Here is a 21,318-nt window from a genome sequence, read left to right as displayed (position 1 = left end):
AAAACATCAGGAAATGCCCTAGACTATCACTTCTGATCAGGATTGCCTAATGAATTATACAGCCACACAACGGCTTCAACGAGAGATAAGCCACATGCATCTTTTCCTTTTTTCTCCTGTTCTCCACTTAAATGGCCATACAGTGAATATGTATGCTACCACATTTCCAGAAAAATTATACTCTTTGTTTTCAAATTTCGTGAAATGGTATTGTCAGCTGTATGACAGCTGGCTTACCTGTTCCTCAGTAAAATTTGTTCATTTCTTCCCTTTTATAAAGAATATTTTTACTATTTGTGTATAGCTACTGCATTTTCCCTTCTGACACTCAAAAGCGGCCCATCTATGTAGAGCAAGGAATCCTGCGTTAGTCATCAGAATGACTTCTGCAAAGATGGAAAAGCCTAAAGCCTCAAGTAAATTATGTGCCAGTCTTCCTCACACCTACTCACTTTATCTGTTACTCAGATTGTTTAGGCAAAAAAGCAAATAAAGGGTTGAACAAATTATTAGAAATGACTGTGTTTCCTAAGCACTCAAATACTGTTCAGAAACTATATCTAAAATCAATCTGAAACCCCATTTTTTTACTGGTCTTGTTTAATTCCCACATTTGGAATGATAAAGGGACCAAATACTGGAGGCAAAAAGTTGTACAAGTAGAAGCAACACTGGACAAAGAACTAAATATTAAATTATTCTACCTGTAAATAAGCCAGTTAAGAGTAGAGCTAGTTCTTTCTAGCATCACAAGCATCTGTCAGTGGCAAACAATGCCTACCATATGACACAAACACACAGCATAGAAATCAGTGCTTCAAATCACCAGGCAACTGCTACAACATAGTTATTAACTGTCGAAGTGTAGATTGGCAAAGTAATGAAAATAGGATGGCCTTTCTTTTCACCATCTCCTGTGGGCCTCCACACTGAAGCTGTTACTTTCTTACCCTTCCTCCCATTCAGTGCTCCTGTTTGCCACTCCTTCAATGCTGAGACACTTCTAAGAGTCAAGAAGTAGATGTTTCTGGGCTTTCTGCCCTGAAGGTTGGTTTTTTTTCCATTTTCAATAGAATAGCATGGTCCCACTCCCCTAATTTTCAAACTTCACTCTACTTGAGCTCTTGCTGCACTGCATTTCATTGGAGAAGACCAATAAAATAATGCAGGTTCTTAGTTTTTAGTGGAGACATTATTAAATATTAATTTAATGCATTGGAATCAACTCAGGATTTAATTTTCATTTTTCAAATGCCCTGTATGTCAAGAGAAACAATTCTAGAAATTGTCATTATTTTGGTGGAAGTGTGATGCAAAAGTACAGATACCCATAGCTTTTGTAAAGCAGTTTAGCATGCACCAGACCCACTTGAATGGAAAAGCAATTGCATAGTGTGATGAGTAATCTTTAATACCCATTGGGTCAGGAAATCTGGAAGAGGTGAGAGTGCTCAAAAAGGGAGCAGACACATCTAAAGCGGCTGTATTATTTTTTATACAGAAGATAAAGAATGTATGATTCAATCAAAGTGCCATTGATCCACAGTGTACTGTGGTGTAGTAAACACTACAATGTATGAGTGTCCTGCTGTTTTCAGATGATGCAGAAGCGGATAGATGATTCTGTCTGGATTCTGGACAGGATAGTGCCACACATCTATATACAGAAGCAGCAAGAGGGAGTGTAAACCCTGTGCAATATAGCATAACCTTCTAAATATAGACAGAGCTGTTAACCTTTAAGGTTAGATGAAATAGTCCACATCAGTGTTAGATTCTGTTAACCAGAATGCCTGCCATACTTGTTCACATCTTCATTTTTCAAAGGAAAGACAGATTTGAAAGCAGAATAATTTTCACATAGCTTCAAAATTTAAAATGATCAAATCCACCACCAACAAGAAAGACTGCTAGAGCACACAACAGTCCACATGAGACAAATTGCTATTACACAAAACACAGGCCAAATTTCCATTAGTAGACTAAAGATTATCTAACCCAATGCAAGATATTTACCACATTAAAGTGATGAAGCCTGGTCTTCTGCAACTTTTCTGTGTTTTGCTTCATTACCTTTTCTAAGGGAAACACTTGAGCTCACCCCATACAACCTATGACTGTCCCCAGCCCTGGAGAAGAAATTGCTATGATGTTAGATGAACATGTTCAGTTGAATATTGCAAAATAAAAAATAAAAATTTTTGCCTCCTTTCCTCAAGACTAGCATTAATTAATCTTTTCTATCCCAAATAGAGAACATTAACTTTGCCCCTACTAAAAAGAAACTTAGAGATACATCCATGGACAGATGGAGAAGCCGGCAGGAAGGCTAACACATGGATAGAAAGGAGGACTGCGTAACCTGTACCTTTCTTAATCAAGTTGGGATAATTTAATATAATAATCTAATAAGTGGAGTAGCTAGAGAGACATTCTGCAGACACGCTAGGATACAGTTAAAAAACAATGGGTGTTTTCTTAATGTGGTCAGTAAAAAAGTCAAGATATCCATTGAAGAGAAGTGAGTACCAGACTTTAAAGAACACTAGAAATGTGAGTCTACACTTGCTGGTGTGGTGCTCCACAGGGAAGGTTCTGAATAAGGTTTGTGTTTTTAAAGGCCATAGTAAACTAAGATTAAGACTTTCTAGACACATGCAAAGAATATTAAGTAAGAGACCTTGAGGACATGTCTTGCAGAGGGGAGACAGGAACAGGATAAGAGCTCTATCTAAATGGAGGGAAATGTACAAAATTTATTTATACCAATTTGACATATACATTTTGAAGGACAAGATGTAGTCAAAATAAAATTCCTGGTTAATCTTGAAACAATTTTTATAGCATAAATTATAAGACTAGTGGAAAGAACCTTGACACCTGGTATCAGTTTAAAGCATGATCATACTGGTTTGCCACACTCCTCCATTTGAATGAAAAACTCATTTATCTCCCCAAGATAAGTACTGGCTGAGGATTCTGGTCAGTCTTTAAATCCATCTGGCATAGTCAGTGTTGGATTCTCTGGCTACAAACTTGGGATGCAGCATATTTGAAAGAATAAATCTGCCAACAGACTTTGAAAAAGTCCCAGGGGACAGTGGCTGTCAGGAATTGACTCCCTTCTTACAGAGTTGGTTCTTTGGGGCCTTTTTTCCATACTATCTACACACAATGTACAAAATAGGGAAGAAGACTTATATGAAAGTGGTCTTCTATTTGAATCAGAAAATTTACTGCAACCTCCTTTTTCAGTGTCAACATCTAAATTTGGAGTAAACATGATATCCACTCATTTCTGTATGCAAGGCTGATTGGGCCTACTGTCCAATAACATGCTATAAATACAGCTTTGATGAGACATTCTTGTTATGCTTGCATATACTCAGGAACACAAGTATACTACATGCAAAAACACAAATGGAGAGTGGAGAGTAAGATGATCATTTACCCTAATTGCTAGGAATTTTTTTTTTCTGCACCGATGATATTTTATAGGTGAAGACAAATAAATGCACAAGAAAGGAATTAGGTATGCTGAAAATATGCATGCTGCATAGATTCAGATTTTAGCACCAATGAAATCTGATTCTAGATTGCGCTCTGATCCAGTAATGGCAGCATCACGTAATGACACTAGCCAGTAAAAGCTGTGTTCTAAGGACAGTGAGCAGAGGGAGTATCTGGCTGCTCCACACAGCTTCTTCTTTATCATCATCTGCATTTGGAGGACCCAAATTGCTTAGTTGGTAGCACTGATTTTGTGGAGTCAGAAATGACAGCATTCCCAGTTAGTTTATATTGCAGGAATAGTGCTTAAGTTACATAATCTCAATTTCTAAAGTATTTGAAAACAAATTTCTAGCTCTAATATGAGACAGCCCAGGCCTGGCTCCAAAAGCTAAGGCTGAGGATAAGAGGCACCTCTCAATGTTGTGCCCACATTATGGGATGGGATAGAAAATGGCTTACAGCTTTTCCAAAGAGTCAGTGGGTTGTCAGTTATTTGTATCTCATTGAAAGGCTGAGTGCCATTTGGGGGATGATCTGGCATCTCAGGTGGGAGCTAGAGACTACAACATTGCGGGTAGGATGGGATTTAGTGTTGCAAGAGCAAGCAATTGAAATTGTTGATCGAGTCACGAGCTAGAGGAGGGGGTTGTTTTTCCCAGAACATTTCTTTATTTCTGGGAACATGTACCTTAAAGGATTTTTACGAAAAGCTACTTGAAACCACTTGTTCTATCACACAGTAGACAGAAATTAGACCTTGAATGAAGCAGACTCTTGTAAGCTATTGTCTGAGAGTTTATGAACACCACATTTTCCTGTAACACTGTGCAATTATGTCCTCCTGATACTTCTTTCTAATATAGCAATAAAGCTTGTCCTAATTAGTCAGAAGTATTCCTGTAATATAGGGAGTTATGCAGAGTTCAATCTACTTAATTTCAATTGAGCTTAACCAGATGGAAGAGGATCAGCTCAGAAAAGACACAGGCCCTGAGAAGTCCATTATTCTAGCCAAAAGAAAGGTCAGTTATAGCAGTTCTCCTTGGGATATCAAGTTAGACTTGTGAAGACATGCCAAAGGGCAGAACCTTTTTTCCAGGAGAAGTCTCACTAGTAAATACTGCAGATATGTTTCCAAACATCCTGATTAACTTCATATGGAGCACAGATCTAGTTAGTCCACTATGGCATATTAAAGAAGAATCATAGAATGGTTTGAGTTGGAAGTGACTTAAAGATCATCCAGTTCCAGCCCCCCTGCCATTGGCAGGGACACCTCCCAGCAGATCAGGCTGCCCAAGGCCCCATCCAACCTGGACTTGAATACTTCCAGGGATGGGGCATCTACAGCTTCCCTGGGCAACCTGTGCCACTGCCTCACCACATTCATCATGAAGAATTTCTTCCTTCTGTCTAGTTTAAACCTTCCCCTTTCCAATTTATCGCCATTCCCCCTAGTCCTATCACTACAAGCCTTTGTAAACAGTTTCTCCAGAGCTTTCTTGTAGCCCCTTTCAGGTATTGGAAGGTTGCTATAAGATCTCCTTGGAGCCTTCTCTTCTCCAGGCTACACAAGCTCAACTCTCTCAGCCTGTCCTCGTATGGAAGGTGCTCCAGCCTTCTGATCATCTTTGTAGCCCTCCTCTGGACCTGTTCCAACAGTTCCATATCCTTCTTATGTTTAGGATTCCAGAACTAGACACAGTACTCCAGCTGAGGTCTCACAAGAACAGAATAGAGGGGCAGAATCACCTCCCTCAACCTGCTGGCCACGCTGCTTTTGATGCGGCCCAAGCAAAGTCTTTTGATGCAGCTAAAGAAAACTGTACTCGTCTGCCTTATGATCAGAGATCCAAAAGGCAGCTCAAAACAAATGTAGATTATTACATATGGCTAATACACACCAAGATACGCCATGCACCCTGGACATTTCCAGTTATAACGGGTATTTTGTACAAGTAAGTACTTTTATTTTTCATGTCGACTTTTTAGCATCTCGAGTCCTGAAGATACACTTCATTAGGTTTAAAAAAGCTTTATAATACTTGAGTCCACTCTTTTGAAGTCATCAGAGTTAGGTTACACAAATTACAATCTTTCTTCCAACTGATCTACATTAGGCCACAAGGTGAGGAGGTCTCTCAAGACTTGGAAAAATATCCATTACAGACTAAAGAACTAGAAAGGCACAGTAAATATCAAAATTTTTTAAAATCAGTATTTTCAGATTTAGTCTAGGCAGTATCAGGAAGTATTACACAGTTACTTTACTGTGCATTAACAGTGTCATACCACAGAACCTGTGCTTTCGAGCAGACTACAATCAAGAGACTTGGCTGGGGGATAAGGGCAGTTAACTGCGCCTCAGTGATGGTGATCTGAACCAAGAGCCATCGAATCCAGAAGCTTCATTCAGGATTACTGGATAGGCTGGAATCAGACTCAGATGACTAACTCAAAGAATGGAAAGTATTACCATTTTTCCTCATTCCATATAATATGCTATAGGAACAACATCCAGCTTCTTCCTTCTCCCTTGAAAGTATCATAGCACTTTGGGAAAAGTTCAAGGAAGAGCAAGGCCTCATGTGTTAGACACAACTACTTATTTGCTCAGAAAGTTTAAATGTTTTCCAAAAAGACTGCACTCACACATCTGACCTGAGTAATCTGCTTGAAAACATAATGGCAGTACTGATGCAATATGCCACCACAGACAGATGCCAGCATTGTGTACAAAACATAGTGGGGAACTCAGGAAATCACCTGTATCATATTTCCTCAAACCACCACCAAGCTTCAATGCTTTAAACCTACCATAATAGAGCAGACCATTTAGAAGACAGATTAATAATGGTGAACAAATCTGAGTAACTGGCCTGCATTAAGTCTGAGACAGAAGTATTCAGTCCTAGAGAGAAACAGAGCATAGGATTGCCAGAGATCTTCAGTGGCAGAGGTGGTTTTCCTTCTAAAACCAGAAGGCAGTCTGCCTGGGAGTCATGGAGGTGACAGCAAGGAAAAAGAAGCTAATGCAGTTCAGGGGTTTGGGTTATGCATTGAAGGAGGGGTTAGATTAAACTAGAGGATGTAGGACTTTGAACCAGAAAAAAGCTTAACTTAATCAGAAGAGTCCAGGCCTATTCAGCAGTGCCATTGTTGAGATGTTCATAAAACAGAAATCATTTAACTCTAAGCAGGGCTGTAAAACAAACAAGCATCAGTGAGAAAAGGAGAGGTTTGTTTTCTGCTCAGGTTAGAGAACATTAATGAGGAGGTGTGCACATATGACTCGAAGCAATCAAGTTAGTGCAGCTTAATGAGTTACTATTAATCAGTTTTGATTGTATTAGCTGACATAAATAAAATCTTAGCTTGTTGCAAATAAAAATAAAATTCATTACCTTGAACTGCTTTATGCAGCAGACATTTGGTTGCTTGCTGTATGCTTAAGTGTTGAGAATTGATATGATTGTGTTACTTCTGAAGAATAAGAATATATGATTCCCATGTGAATCTCCTACTGATGCAGGCTGCAAGATTTCCTCTCTAAAAGAAAAGTGAGCAGAGTTGCCAAGAACAGCACCTCCTCCATGTAACTTCCTAGCCCGAACGAGCTTGCTTTCAAGCCATCGTATGAAGATTATATCAGCTTCAAGGTTTAGAAAAAAGGATCCCCTAACTGAATTCAAAGGCCCATAAATGTATATATGCCATTTTGTTTCAAAGAGAAATTATTTCCAGAAGAAGGGAAAAAAAGCCTGACACATTAAATTGTTTGAAGGGGAATTGATGTGTTTAGAACTAAGAGTTATATTTGGAAAACGGTTAGGCTTTAGCATTTGGACAGAAAACCAGTAATGAGTCTGTAGTGCCTGAACAGAAGATAAAATCAACTTACTTTTTATCAAAAAAAATCCTGATTCAACAACCATATAAAGGCATATTAGAACCCCTTAGGATCTCCTGAATAAAAAGCAGATCAAAAGAAGCCTTCTCAATGCAAAAATATTATCTTTTTGTTTACAATATAACTGATTTCCTAATCAGTGAATGAAGTTACTGCAGACTTATTTAAATTTAAGCAAACTGGATATTACTGAGCTCTTTGTTTTGACTTCCATTTGTAAAATATCCCAAGGAACTGGAAAGAACAGAGTGGTCTTCTTTCAAATTGTTTTTTTCTTTATAACTCAAAAAATTATACGTGACTTAGTAATTACTTGTTTTAATTTAAGCTGCAACTTGAGTACTTCAGTTTAAAAGACCTTAAGAACAAAAAAGCAAAACCCAATAAAGCAAAACCTTGTCGTCTTTTTCCTAAAGCCACGTGAGTACTTTTATCTCCAAGCACAAGTAAATATCTCAAGGAATTTAATAGATTTTTTCATTAAGAATTGTTTTAAGCTGAAACACACACTGAAAATGTATCTGAAGAGATTTTTTTAAAGCAGGCTGCACTTGGACATTTAACTGGCTCTTTTCAGCCAGTAATATCTGTGTTATGTATATCTGTGTTCTGAGAAAATAATCTGATAAAACAAGGAATTTCAGCAGCAGTTTATCTGAAAATGAAGACAGTTATTTGTTAAACTGAAGTGCAATTACTCTGCTCAGTAACTGCATATATTTACTGCCTTCCTAGAACCTTGACTTGAAACTTTCAGGGAAAAGGCTTTTTCTCTCATAACTTCAGATGCATACTCACAGCATTTTCTTAAAAAGTTCAGGCATTCTTGGATCAGATACAGGAGAATAAGGTATATCACTAGTAATCTGGCTTCCTGTTCTGGATGAGAAAACGTGCTCATTTCATTATTTTATTGGTATATTAAAGCCTTGTGTGAACCTTATCAACTGTATAGACTTGCCATCTTTGTCAGCCATTATTTTAAAGTATATTCCCTGTAAGAATCTGATCCAGATTGAATACAATGCAGTTTTTTCAAAAGCTGAGCAGAAACGTGCAAGTTTGCCTCAAAAATTATCTTCTCCGGCAGTTGTTCCACGCGCCAGTTAAAGAGATACCTTAGCCAGTTTGCAGCTTCAGATCAGAACTAGTTCTGCCAGTCACTACCAAGTCAGGGAACCCCTTGCCTTGGAATTTTCCTTTATTTAAGGTAAATTTTGGAGCCAGAATAATTCTGTTATTCTCTATTCTTTGCAAAATTACAGATTGTTTTGGCTTTATTTTAGAAAAAATACTCACACAAATAATTTTTTTTTTTTTTTTTGTAAATGTAGAGCCAGGTTTTACAGACATGTTCAGATACAGTCTGCAAAGCAGCACAACCTGTAGGAGACAGCAGAATAATAATGTAATTATAGGCGGGAAAAATGGACTAAATTGCATCCTCTTGACATTTGTTTTACCAGGGGCATCAGCAGAGGGATGCTACTGTCAGCAGAAGGCATTGGGAGAACAGAAGTAGTCTGGCCTGTTTGGGGAACGGGTGCACTGGTGGCCGTTAGGCTAACTTAGCAGATCACCAGGCCAAAGACCCTTCAGTTCCCTACTGTAGTGTTCCCTGACTGGGTTCTGGTGCTTGAAAGATGGAAGCAAGTTTTAATAGAAATAACAGGTTTTCTGTAATCATACTAATTAGAGTTTATATTGATATTCATCTCATCAAGGAAAAAGTGCTAAGTCTCTCTAGAGAAGCCCATGAAACACCCCATACCAGCTGCTTTTTTACTGAAGTTCAGTTGGCCAAATCCTGGAAGGACCAAGATGTTACAACCAAGCTGTGTTCTATGACACAAAGGTAGACTTAAGCAGTGCTCATTGTAACATACTTTGTCCCCTAAATACATCCAGAAGACACAGTGGAGCTTGGGCAGACTACTGTAGGGAGAGTGTCTTGGTCCTCTGTCCTGGTCTGCCACACCCTGGTCTGCTTCTTCAGGGTTACAGGGCAACAACACACAGTCTTCTCCTGTTAGAGACAGTTAAAACATGGGCTCTGCTCTGGCTAATGGACTACTTATTGGCTTCTTTGTAGTGTTCATGAAAGTGGTAATGAAGAATCTGAAGAATCCCATTTTAACCTTGTTAGAGACTTCCTTTATGCTAAAATGGAGATTCTCTAAAAATTCAATCTCATGCTATTTTAATCAGAGTAGTGATCCCTTAGCAAGAAAGACAAAATGTGTTAACCACTGTTTATGTCTGCATCTGCAAGCTCTGAGCAGCAACAGCAATTCAAAGAGGTATTATATAATCCAGCCACTTCTGCAAGACATCTACATTCAGAACTCCCTGCTTGCCTGATGCCTACAGATATAAACCTGACAGTTCTTCCATTACAACACTGATGATTTCTCTCATCTTTCAACTAGATTCTGTTCCCTGTTTTCCCAGAGATGGACCTCTGATGCTGGAGACATTGTTTTTCTTTCAATTTTCTATTCTTTATTCTCCTTCTCTTTAAAATTCTTTTCCTGTCTGTCATCACAGATCCTGCCCCACAGTTCCTCATACTGGCTCACTGAACCTCACTGGCTTGCTCATTCATTTCCTTTCTCTGGCACATCCTCATCTCTCTGCTGGAAATCCCATACCTAAACTTCACAGTGCATCTATGCACTTCTGCCTTGGATGCTGCATCTTCCTGTGTAAACCACCTGCCTCTTCAGTGCACAACCATGAATATCTTACTTCTTCGCATCATCTCCATGTTCTGCTTTTTCCCCCCTTCTAGGACGATACTATTTCTTCCAAGAGATAACTGAAAAATACTTTACTGACTTCCACTTGTTTTTATTAACTTTCCCTTTCTTCCCATGAAGCTGTTTTATCTGCCTCTTTCAGTGCCATAACTGCACCAACATTTTTGCAGAAACCTTTTCGCATCTGTGCAGCCTTGAACTCATCCTGCACCTTCTTCTTTTCCTTAGCTAATCTGACTCCTTACTCTAACATACTTTAGTCTCTCTGATATATATTATAAAAACTTTCCTCCTCCCCCTTCTCTGTCCTTGTTTCTATTACTTGCCATCTCAATTCACTGAATTAAACTCTCTTTGGTTGCTCTCTGAGGTTTACTACTTTGGGCATAACGACTCACATTTTACCTTCTCCTGGGGAAACTGTCTCACTGTATTAGTCTCTTGGTTATCGTCTTATGCTTTGACTTTCAGTTGTCTGTGGCAAAGCCCGTATTTTCATCTTGCATTTGTAAAGAACTGAGCATGACTGTGTTCCCTTACTGGTCTGGAGTTCCGGGATGCTGCAGCAGCACAAACAGCAAATAACGGCAGAACGATGAATTCAGTATTTCAGCACTGCCATCCACTGGCTGTCTTTGATCACAACACTCTGTATTTGACAAATCTTGAAGTTTTGTTTTTGTTTCATATGCTGCAACTGAAGTGGAATGTATTATTGTAAGCACACTAATTGTGACTAATGGAAATACCATAAATCTTTATATTTCTTCCAAATAAAAGATGCATGCCTTTTGCTTTCTATTTTGCTTTACAAAGTGAAATACCGAGGATGGTAACTCAAGAATCAGAGGATTCTAGGTTGAACTGTTATGCACAATTAACTGATCTGCATTACCTGAATGATTTATATGTTTTGCAGTGTATTTTGCTCCAGCTCAAGAAACATGCAATACTTAAAATCAAGCATGTAGATAGATAAAAAAGGGAAACAGAATAATTCGGGTATAATCTAAAATTTGCACATTTCCCCTGACAACTCTTCTAGCCTTCACCTAGTTTAAGAACATCCTGAGACGGAGTGGTTTCTTTATCTTAATAACATTAAGTGGGTTTCCTTTCCATAAGCATATCCAGTGTTGCCTTGAACCCATGCAAAAAGAGCTTTGTGGTATTCCTTCCTTATTTTTTTCCCCTGCTATTCTATCTTTCTATCTTTTCAACTTCCTCTCTTTCAGTCTTGAGGATCTTTTCCTTCATTTCTGTGAAATAATCAAGCTTAGTATAATCAGTCTTACTGCTATATGATTAATATTCCATGATTAAAACAACTCGCCTTTTACATTTTCTAATGTGCTCCTACCCTAAAGAGTGGCAGGAATATTCACCTTCTCAGTATCACAGCTCACCTGTGACAGGAGACTGTGAAAATTAACCCAGATGTGAGATCCAATAAATTTTACATGCAGTTGTGTCTTAAAAAAATTTTGAAAGGAAGAATAGATACAAATATACAAAGGAAAAAGTATGCTCAGTGTTTCAGTAATTCAATCATTTAGCTAATTTACTGCCACGTGTTGAAATGTTACCCAGAATTCTAGGAAATGGAGAAGTGGATTATGAGTTCGAGGATGGAGCACTAACTGAATTCTTAATTGAAATTACTTGTCTAGGTAACATTGTGACCTGGATTGCCCCCAACATCAAAGTCTTTCCAAATGGTATCCTGGCACAAATGCGACACTAAAAGCTCAACTCCTGTGTATCTAAAAGAAAGCATTTCTTTTATAGGAAGAGTTGCTGGAAGGGGGTCACTGTTTGCAGATGAAATGCATTTTTCCTTATCACAAGACAGCTATAATTAAATGGACTAATCAACATTTCTAATAACGTTATGTAAGATGAAAATAGAAGTGTGCAATTATAATGACTGCAAGTTAAGTATCAGGTAAAATTTTACTTATTAATATACAATCATAGAAAAACAACTTTGCGATTACTGAGTCCAAGAGAACCTATCCGCTACTAAACCATATCCCTGAGCACTTCATCTACCTGTCTTTTAAATACCTCAAGGGACAGTGACTCAACCACCACACTCACCTCTCTACATTCTCCTTTCAGGTAGTTTCAGGTAGACAGTGATAAGGTCTCCTCTCACTCCTTTTCTCTGGCTAAACAACCCCAGTTCCTTCAGCTGCTCCTTGTAAGATTTGTTCTCTTGCCCCTTCACCAGCTTCACTGCCCTTCTCTGGACAAGCTCCAAAACCTCAATGCGTTTCTTGTAGTAAGGGGCCAAAAACTGAACACAGGATTTGAGGTGTGGCCTCACCAGTGCCAAGTACAGGGGCTCAATCACTTCCCTGGACCTGTTTGCCACACTGTTGCTCATACCAGCCAAGGTGTCCTTGCCGATCTTGGCCACCTGGGCACATTGCTGACTCATATTTATGCAGTTGTCAACCAGCACACCCAGGTCCTTCTCTGCCAGGCGTACAATCCTTTGTTGTGTGTACTGACTGCTATTTTTTAAAAAGCGTATTGATTGGGGTTTGCCTGCTTAAGAAACACCATCTATATTAAATCTGGATTTTCAGTGGGTTAGACTTTTTTGCTTGCTGCAGGACTCTTATAAGCCTGGTACTTTATTTTAGCGATTTGTAATTGAACCATAAACACCTACTTGGCAGTAAAATTTGAGGCAGATAAGGCAAACAAACAAACAAAAATTAATTGTTCTTTACTTCTACTACTTACTTAACTACAAGTTAGAAATTTACCATGTTTTTTGTGTTTTACAAATAAACAGAGATTTGCGTCTGACTTCCACTACCCATGTAAACTGAGGTCTACATACACAAAAGGTAAGATCCACTAGCAGAAAATACACAGATCACAGAAGAATAGTGAGAGAGGATAGAATAACTTTACAAAGGCCTTCAGTTAAAATCTTGCCATTTAGTTAAAAGGATATTTGAAATATTTTTTGTCGCGCTTTCATTTATTAATTTCTGCCAGCTGGTAAACCTTTTCACTAAAAGACTGAAAACATCTGGTGACAACGAATGGAATCTTTTTCTTAAGAACATGAAAAGTACAAATTGAGTTTGTATTGCTTCTCTTGAAAAAAAAAATTAATAGCTAGGAAACCAGAATTCTCCTTATTATTTTGATATACCAATATTGATTGTATTAATTATTCTGTCAAAGCTAAACCCATCATGTACATCCTCATGGTATCCTTGCTTTCATAAAATTTCAGAAACAAGTAAAAGCTTCATTATGATCTGATTATTATGATCTGCTGGAGGGTAGGGAGGCTCTGCAAAGGGATCTGAACAGGCTGGACCACTGGGCAGAGTCCAATGGCATGAGGTTTAACAAGGCCAAATGCCGGGTCCTGCACTTGGGGCACAACAACCCTGTGCAGTGCTACAGACTAGGAGAAGTCCGTCCAGAAAGCTGCCTGGAGGAGAGGGACCTGGGGGTGTTGGTTGACAGCGACTGAACATGAGCCAGCAGTGTGCCCAGGTGGCCAAGAAGACCAATGGCATCCTGGCTTGTATCAGAAACGGTGTGACCAGCAGGTCCAGGGAGGTTCTTCTCCCTCTGTACTCGGCACTGGTGAGACCGCTCCTTGAATACTCTGTTCAGTTCTGGGCCCCTCACCACAAGAAGGATGTTGAGGCTCTGGAGCGAGTCCAGAGAAGAGCAACAAAGCTGGTGAAGGGGCTGGAGAACAAGTCTTACAAGGAGTGGCTGAGAGAACTGGGGTTGTTTAGCCTGGAGAAGAGGAGGCTGAGGGGAGACCTCATTGCTCTCTATAACTACCTGAAAGGAGGTTGTAGAGAGGAGGATGCTGGCCTCTTCTCCTAAGTGACGGGGGACAGGACAAGAGGGAATGGCCTCAAGCTCCGCCAGGGAAGGTTTAGGCTGGACATTAGGAAAAAATTCTTCACAGAACGGGTCATTGGGCACTGGCAGAGGCTGCCCAGGGAGGTGGTTGAGTCACCTTCCCTGGAGGTATTTAAGGCACGGGTGGATGAGGTGCTAAGGGGCATGGTTTAGTGTTTGGTAGGAATGGTTGGACTCGATGATCTGGTGGGTCTCTTCCAACCTGGTTATTCTATGATTCTATGATTCCATGATTAAAGAAATAAATAACTACCCATTACTTCATTAGCATAAGTGATTACTGTCTTTGATTTTTAAAAGAAATGTCTTCTGGATAGAAAAATATTCAGACAAAGGTCAAAACACAGTCTAAAAGTATTTTACAATGTACTTACATATCACTGGCAATGGAGGAGTTCCTGGACATGGACTTTGGAGAAAGGTCATAGTCGCTGTCTGACCGGTAAAGGAAAGACTCCCTACGTTGACTGTGGACAAAATTTGCCTGAAGAATTAGCCCTGATCCAGGGCTTGTCATGGGATCCAAGGGACTTCGTCCTGATGATGTACCATTGTCTACATCGAAACTGTAAAAACGAAGGAAAAAAATATTTATGCCATTGACAAACTTATAATTAGGTAATTGCTTCTTGATAATAATATGGAAATTAAGACCTAGTCAAGTCCACTGCTAAGCCAAAAATCAAGGCTCACAAGAAATTTAATTAATTTAATTAATTTAATTAAATTTAATTAAATTCTAAATTGTTGAGAGCCAAAAAGAACAAGTCTAAAGGAAAAGACCCTTGGTAGAGAAACAAAACACTATTAGTAATACAGGAAGCCTTATGCTTCTCTGTATGTAGAGAATCCATGAGCTCTATATCTCGGGAAACATGATTTTTCATTGTTTTCTTCCTCAGCCCCATTTCTCCTGACCTGGATCCTCATTAATCTTTCTCACACTGTTCAGACAGTTGAGGGCTCTTTTCTTATTGAGTACTCAATCTTAATATTTTATTAACACCTAAATATTTCAAGAATTTTTTTTTTTTCTTATCCCAACAAACAAAGCACTGGTTTGGGATGGAGGTGTATGTGTGTGCTTGGCCATGTTTGCACGCATTAAAGTTCCTATTTTACAACCACGTTGAAGAAATTAGTTCTTTGGTCATTGCTAAGCAGCATGACTTCTGTGGCCATTTGTTTCTTTGAATTACACAGTTTAGAGTCAGCATTCTAGCTTTTGTATTTTGTTTTAAAAGTGGTAAAAGGCTTAACATGCCTAGGAAAAGCTGATGTCATGAGAGGGAGAAGTGTGAGGAGAGAGATAGAAACAGGAGAGACAAGATGCTGTTTCAAATAGTCCATGACATTTCCACACAGGGCTTTGAAAATCAGTACATGAATGGCAGTCTACAATCAATTAGAAAGTACCGCAGGATGGGCAATGCTGGTAGGATGTGCTCTTGGCAACCTGTGTTGTTTAGCAGCCCCACAGCTGCATCTAGTACCACATGGAGTAATTTTGGAATATGTGGCTCTGATTCTAGAGTTAACGTGTTGTGGTATGCAATTTCAGAGGTCACAGATGTATGGATTAGAAAGATTATGTCTCCACCTGATGGGATGGAGCACATTTTATCCAGCCAGAAGTGGAAGAAGATGGTTTTGTTTCTCTGGTTGATTGTGTCTCTAAATCCAATAATTGCTTTTGTAGCGTAGGAGGAAAGGGGCGCATGAGATCTTGACTTATAGCTACTTGGGCTCATTTGCCACACTAATGGAAACCTACATAATACTGCCAAAGCATTGAGTAATGAGGGTTGAATAGAGAATCTTTCACATGATTTTTTAAATATGGTTAAGTGCATCATAACATGGTTAAGCATCATAATATCTATTTATAATGAACACACCTAAACTACTCATTTTGAAAACATTATTCACGTGAGGGACACCCACAGGTTTTCAGTTACATGTAATGACAACAGAACAGAAAATATTCAGTACGTCTCAGCTGTTGATTAGACTTCAGCTTGGTGCAAGTGTCACCGGAGGTATATGCTGCTCTCTGCAATAGCTTGTTTATTGCCGTTATCTACCATTGACCTGAGGTTGCAATGAGGTAGCCACTTTAACGTTTTACTGAAGTGACAGCATTTCCGTGGCCTGTTTTGCTTTGTTAAATGAATTAATCAAAGAAACATATATTGCCTATTTTGGCAGAGTTGCACATTGCCTGGCAGATAATGGACCTTGACTTCATCTTTTATTTTACTATTTCATTGTTACTTTGCATATATTCTTGGACCTGTAAGCTCTCTGCTGCTCTAAGACTATAGTATTTATTTTTTTATTCACCTTTTACACCCTCAACGTAGAAAAGGAAAAAAAAAAATTTCAATAAAAGTATTCAGAAAATGTTACTAAACAAATTTCAAGAGAGCTTAGTGATTTAATCCTGTTTTCACTGTTAGTAAATCCTCACAGATAGAGTTCTTTCCAAATTTACTTTCTTGTGATTATGCCTGAATATTTTGTATGTGTCTTCAAATGAGCTACATCACCAATCTCAAGCTAGCAAAGCTTCATCAGTAATACATCAAATAAAGAGTTCTGCCATGACCCTGATGGGTGATTTTGGACAACACAAATCTCCTCTATGGATTTCATTTTCACCTATTCATTGTATCTTTGTGAGAAATACTAACAAATAAAAAAACCTCAAAAAATATTTGAATGGGCAGAACAGCATGAATACTACAGTAAAACACACTGCAGCTAATAGTGCTGTAAGTTAATAACCACACTGTCACTACTACTGGTACAGTCGACTACTTGTCCACTAACAATCAGTAGCATTGGAGTTTGAATTTCTGAATATTCCAGGAACACAAAATATTCACAATGCCAACGAAGGTTATGAAACATCTGTGAGCTCATCACATCCGAATTTCTCAACACTTCCATTTCATTGTCTAAACAAAATAGGGATTTTTTTTATTTAAACAGCCGGAAAAACCCACAGACCCCTAAACAATTATTGAGAGCAGCCCTGTGGATTGAGACCAGCCCTGCGGAGAAGGTCTTGGGGGTGCTAGTCAACCATATCCTGGGCTGCATCGAAAGAAGCACAGCCAGCAGGTCAAGGGGAGGGGGTTCTGCCCCTCTATTCCGTTCCCGTGAGGCCCCAGCTGGAGTATTGTGTCCAGTTCTGGAATCCTCAGCATAAGAAGGATATGGAGCTGTTGGAATTGGTCCAGTGGAGGGCTACAAATATGATCAGAGGGTGGGAGCACCTCCCATACAAGGACAGGCTGAGAGAGTTGGGCTTGTTCAGCCTGGAGAAGAGAAAGCTCTGAGGAGACCTTATAGCAACCTTCCAGTACTTGAAGAGGCTACAAGAAAGCTGTTGACGGAATGTTGACAAAGTGATGTAGTGATAGGACATAGGGGAATGGCTTTAAACTGGAGAGGGGCAGATTTAGACTAGACATAAGGAAGAATTTCTTCACTATGAGAGTGGTAAGGTACTGGCACAGGTTGCCCAGGGAAGTTGTGGCTGCCCCAACCCTGGAGGTGTTCAAGGCCAGGCTGGATGGGGCCCTGGGCAGCCTGGTCTGATGGGATGGAACTGGATGATATGTAAGGGTCCCTTCCAACCCAAGCTATTCTGTGGATCTGTGATTCTATAATACACAGTCTGTATGTTTTAGTTTTCTATTGAGGGTTGGAGGGCAGATCTTTCATGGAGTTTTAGGTAAAATACTAACTTATACAATGGCAGTACAATTTCAAATATATACGTTTTCTGAAATTTCTAAACCAAAATTTAAAGTGGGATAGAAATAAATGAGGATAAATGTAAGTCTGTCTCACAGCAGGAAAATTTTGAATAAAGAGTGAGTATTACATTGATTTCTTTATCAGTGGACTTGGTTATTAAACTGATTAAAATGTATTTTATTTGATTATAGGAGTATATGATTGTGTTTGCAGATGTTTTTAATTTTCTTCACCGACCTTTTGTGGACAGGATATGAGTATTTTTATTAGCATCCTTACTCGTCCCAGTCAGAAACTAGGTCAGGCTGCTATAAATGACTTCACTTTTAGATTAGAACATAGTGGGATTTTAATATTTAAAAGTCTATTAGATAAAGTTGCAGTTTCATCACCAGGGAGGGGCCTTGTGGTTTGCATCACCAGTAACCACAAGTATGTGCAAGACTTGCATACAGCTGTTGTGATAGGAATTTTATCCTGTGATACTGTGTTGTGTCCACTAGATGGGTGTCAAAAGTAATGAAAGTGATTCAACTATATCAGGCAGGAATTGGCTGATACTGCTCAACGAAAATGTCTTTTATGTAAGTATGCATAAAGAAAAAGTTCAACTTTACAGTCAGCGGGACTGTGAATACAGCATTTGTTTGCCAGAAATATGTGTTTATATTAAAAAAATATTCAAATGCTACAGCAGTGAAACATCATGTTTAGCTCTTACCAAAACATTTGCAAACACTTTCAGATACAAAAGCTTGTAGAAATCAAATCGAAAAAAATGTGTTATTACACTGAAAATAAAGTTAATTATTTCTTTTGCCGAATCACAAGTTAATTACAAGAAATGGTGCTGTTCATTACACAGAATCAAATGAAGAGAGAATCAGAATGGGGAAGTGAAGACTTTCAAACAAGTTATTTGTTCCTTCATGTCGCATGCACTGAAATAGGATACCCACAAAATAGGACAGATTCTTTATTTTCCCTGGACAGAACCTGCACAAAGTCAGCTGTGGTTGCCTCATATTTATCTTTCCACTCCTACTAACTTTCAAGCCATGGCAAGAATACACTGTGAACTAAAAAGTGCACATTCAGTGACAACCCCAAACTTACTCTCTCCCTATCGTGTTCCTGAGCCTCTTTGCACTTTTGTTGGAGGATCATCTTTGAAAAGGAAGAAGGACCATGGCAGTTGTTACTGATGGCACAGGAACAGTTTTGCTACCATTTCACAGGCAGAAAGAGGCCATTTAAAGACAAAATTCTCAATTGTTGTTCTGCAGCCAGCTTCAGGCGCTTTGCACAACACATGCACACTGAAGCTGCTTTTAGTGACGAGCGCGTTTGGCACACAGCACATCACAGAATTTTCTGTGTTCAAAAAGCTTTGCTCCAACTGCAGAGTTGCCAAAGCTATGAAAAGACAGTGCTAATTCAGCAACTTCAGTGTCTGCATTTTGACAAGATGTTTTATGACATTGGCAGATACTGTTTATCCTCAAAGCCTGCCATATTCAGTGTTTAGTGATGACAAACATGACATGAGACAAAAGTTCAGCCTTTTTTCCTTTTTTGGCTAACATGGAGGGCTGTAGAAAAAGGCCACAGTGTGTCTGTCTCTAGGATTGTTTAGTATAAAAGGCCAGGGTAGGAGAAGCTCTTTCCCTCTCAGAGAGGATGTGGCAGGCAGAGTGTAGAGCGTTCTTAGACCTCGTGTGCACTAATGAATGTGTATCCTGGAGACCCGTCTGTCAAATCAAAGCAGGACAGTTTGAAGTAATGGATTTATTCTGAATTAGTTATGCATTACATTATGAGGACCTCAGTTACTGTCGAAATCATGCCCCCTGGGACACAATTCTCAAAATAATATAGAAACTCTTGAAATACTATGTCAGTAGAAAGCATTTGTGTAAAACTGATTCTGTTATATTGATTTTACAGCTCTCAGCCAAAGAAGGAAGTACAAGGAATAAATGAAGGCAGAGACAAAACCCTCTTCCTCTGAAAGATATTTGCTAATAAGGACTGAATTGACATTGATGCACTTTAGGTAGTTAAAAACTGCTTTACTTTACACACTAAATATATTCATTGAAGATGCTGCATTCAGCTGTAAATCAGTCCAAAATTTGCTAATTTACCAAATAACCATCCTAATTTGTGAAATACTGATTTTTTAACACACTTTACAGTCATTAACTAGACTGGCCAAGCACTTTAGTTATGTCTTTATGACTTTTCTTGGGCGTTTTTATTGTTTATTAATCAACTAAGCATTAAATTGAGCCAACAGTTGACTTGGGCATCCTCTTTTTTTCCCATAGTTATGTTTAATAAAGAGAGAAATTTTCTTTATCAGAAAGAAGCAAATAGTCAGCAACCAGCCACAGCCATAGGCTCTCACTGGACTTTAGATGTTAAATAGGTTGACCTGCAACAACAGAAAAAAATCCCATAAAAATACAATTAATTTCTATAACTGATTAGGAGGCCTAAAATTTATTTCCTATATTATTTCTCTGCTCAGGACCTTTCAGAATGTTTCCTTTCTGAAAGTGCCTACCCAAAGCCTGCCCAAAGAGACCACATCTAGTTTTCTCCTTCTCGTTTTCTTTCTGTTTCTTCTGCTATGCCCAGTAAAAACTAGACATATCAGTGAAATGAGGGGAAAGAAAAGAGAAATATTTATACTGTCATTTTAGGAGTATCATATCAACTCTCTACAGCTGAAGAAAAAATATCAGTTATATGTGATGTGATATTTTTATTTTCTGTGTAGCAACACTGACAAAAATTTTTTGCCTTCCATTGCTTAAAAATATATTCAGTGAATTGTAAGCAAATGATCTTAAAAGGAGCATATGATCTAAATTTGAATTTTCTAGTACCACTGAAGAATTCAAGCCAGCTATCTACTTGTGGCTTTGGGTTTCCAGTTAAGCGATTCAGCAAGCAAGCCCTATGATTAACTCCATTTTTAGAAGTGGTGTGGATAGATTTTCCACTATCAAAACTGCAAGCAAAAGAAGAAAATGTCACATTTCATTAAATTTGCTTTTAGCAGCAGAACTTGGCTTTTGCTCTTGGCATAACTGTTTTTGGAAACATACAGAGTGCAATAAGGCTTAATACTAATATTGAAACCCCAGATAACAATGAAATAGAACATATGAAGAACAAAAAATATACTGAAGCAAAAACTTTTCTACGGAGTCTGCTCAAACACATTAGCAAAGGAACTTCAACTACGTATTTGAGCTTCTGTCTCATGATTTTCTATCAAGTGTCTCAGGAACTGTAGCTGATCTCCCTAAACAAAGAGTTTCACCTTTTTTAGGAAGTTTTCAAGCAAGGAGTTGCCTGTGACAACTATTCCATATATTTTGGTGTTTTGCTTAGAATAGTCTTCTCATACTCAATTCAAAGTCTACTTTTCATAATGTCCCCTCA

The 21,318-nt window shown here is 38.7% G+C and overlaps 1 protein-coding gene across 9 annotated transcripts in view; it reads right to left on the bottom strand.

Annotated features, from left to right (window-relative positions):
- PDE4D (phosphodiesterase 4D) overlaps positions 1 to 21,318 on the bottom strand; it is a 600,157-nt gene that overhangs the window by 111,026 nt on the left and 467,813 nt on the right. For all 9 annotated transcript variants that reach the window (XM_069880216.1, XM_069880215.1, XM_069880214.1 and 6 more), the window contains one exon: positions 14,469 to 14,660. In XM_069880216.1, the coding sequence (XP_069736317.1) occupies positions 14,469 to 14,660 (192 nt within the window). The remainder of the gene's footprint in view (positions 1 to 14,468; positions 14,661 to 21,318) is intronic.

Source organism: Phaenicophaeus curvirostris, chromosome Z, assembly GCF_032191515.1.
Source record: "Phaenicophaeus curvirostris isolate KB17595 chromosome Z, BPBGC_Pcur_1.0, whole genome shotgun sequence".
NCBI classification, from domain to species: Eukaryota; Metazoa; Chordata; class Aves; order Cuculiformes; family Cuculidae; genus Phaenicophaeus; species Phaenicophaeus curvirostris.
Note: the sequence above shows the minus strand (reverse complement) of the source record. Positions and strands in the feature narration are given on the sequence as shown.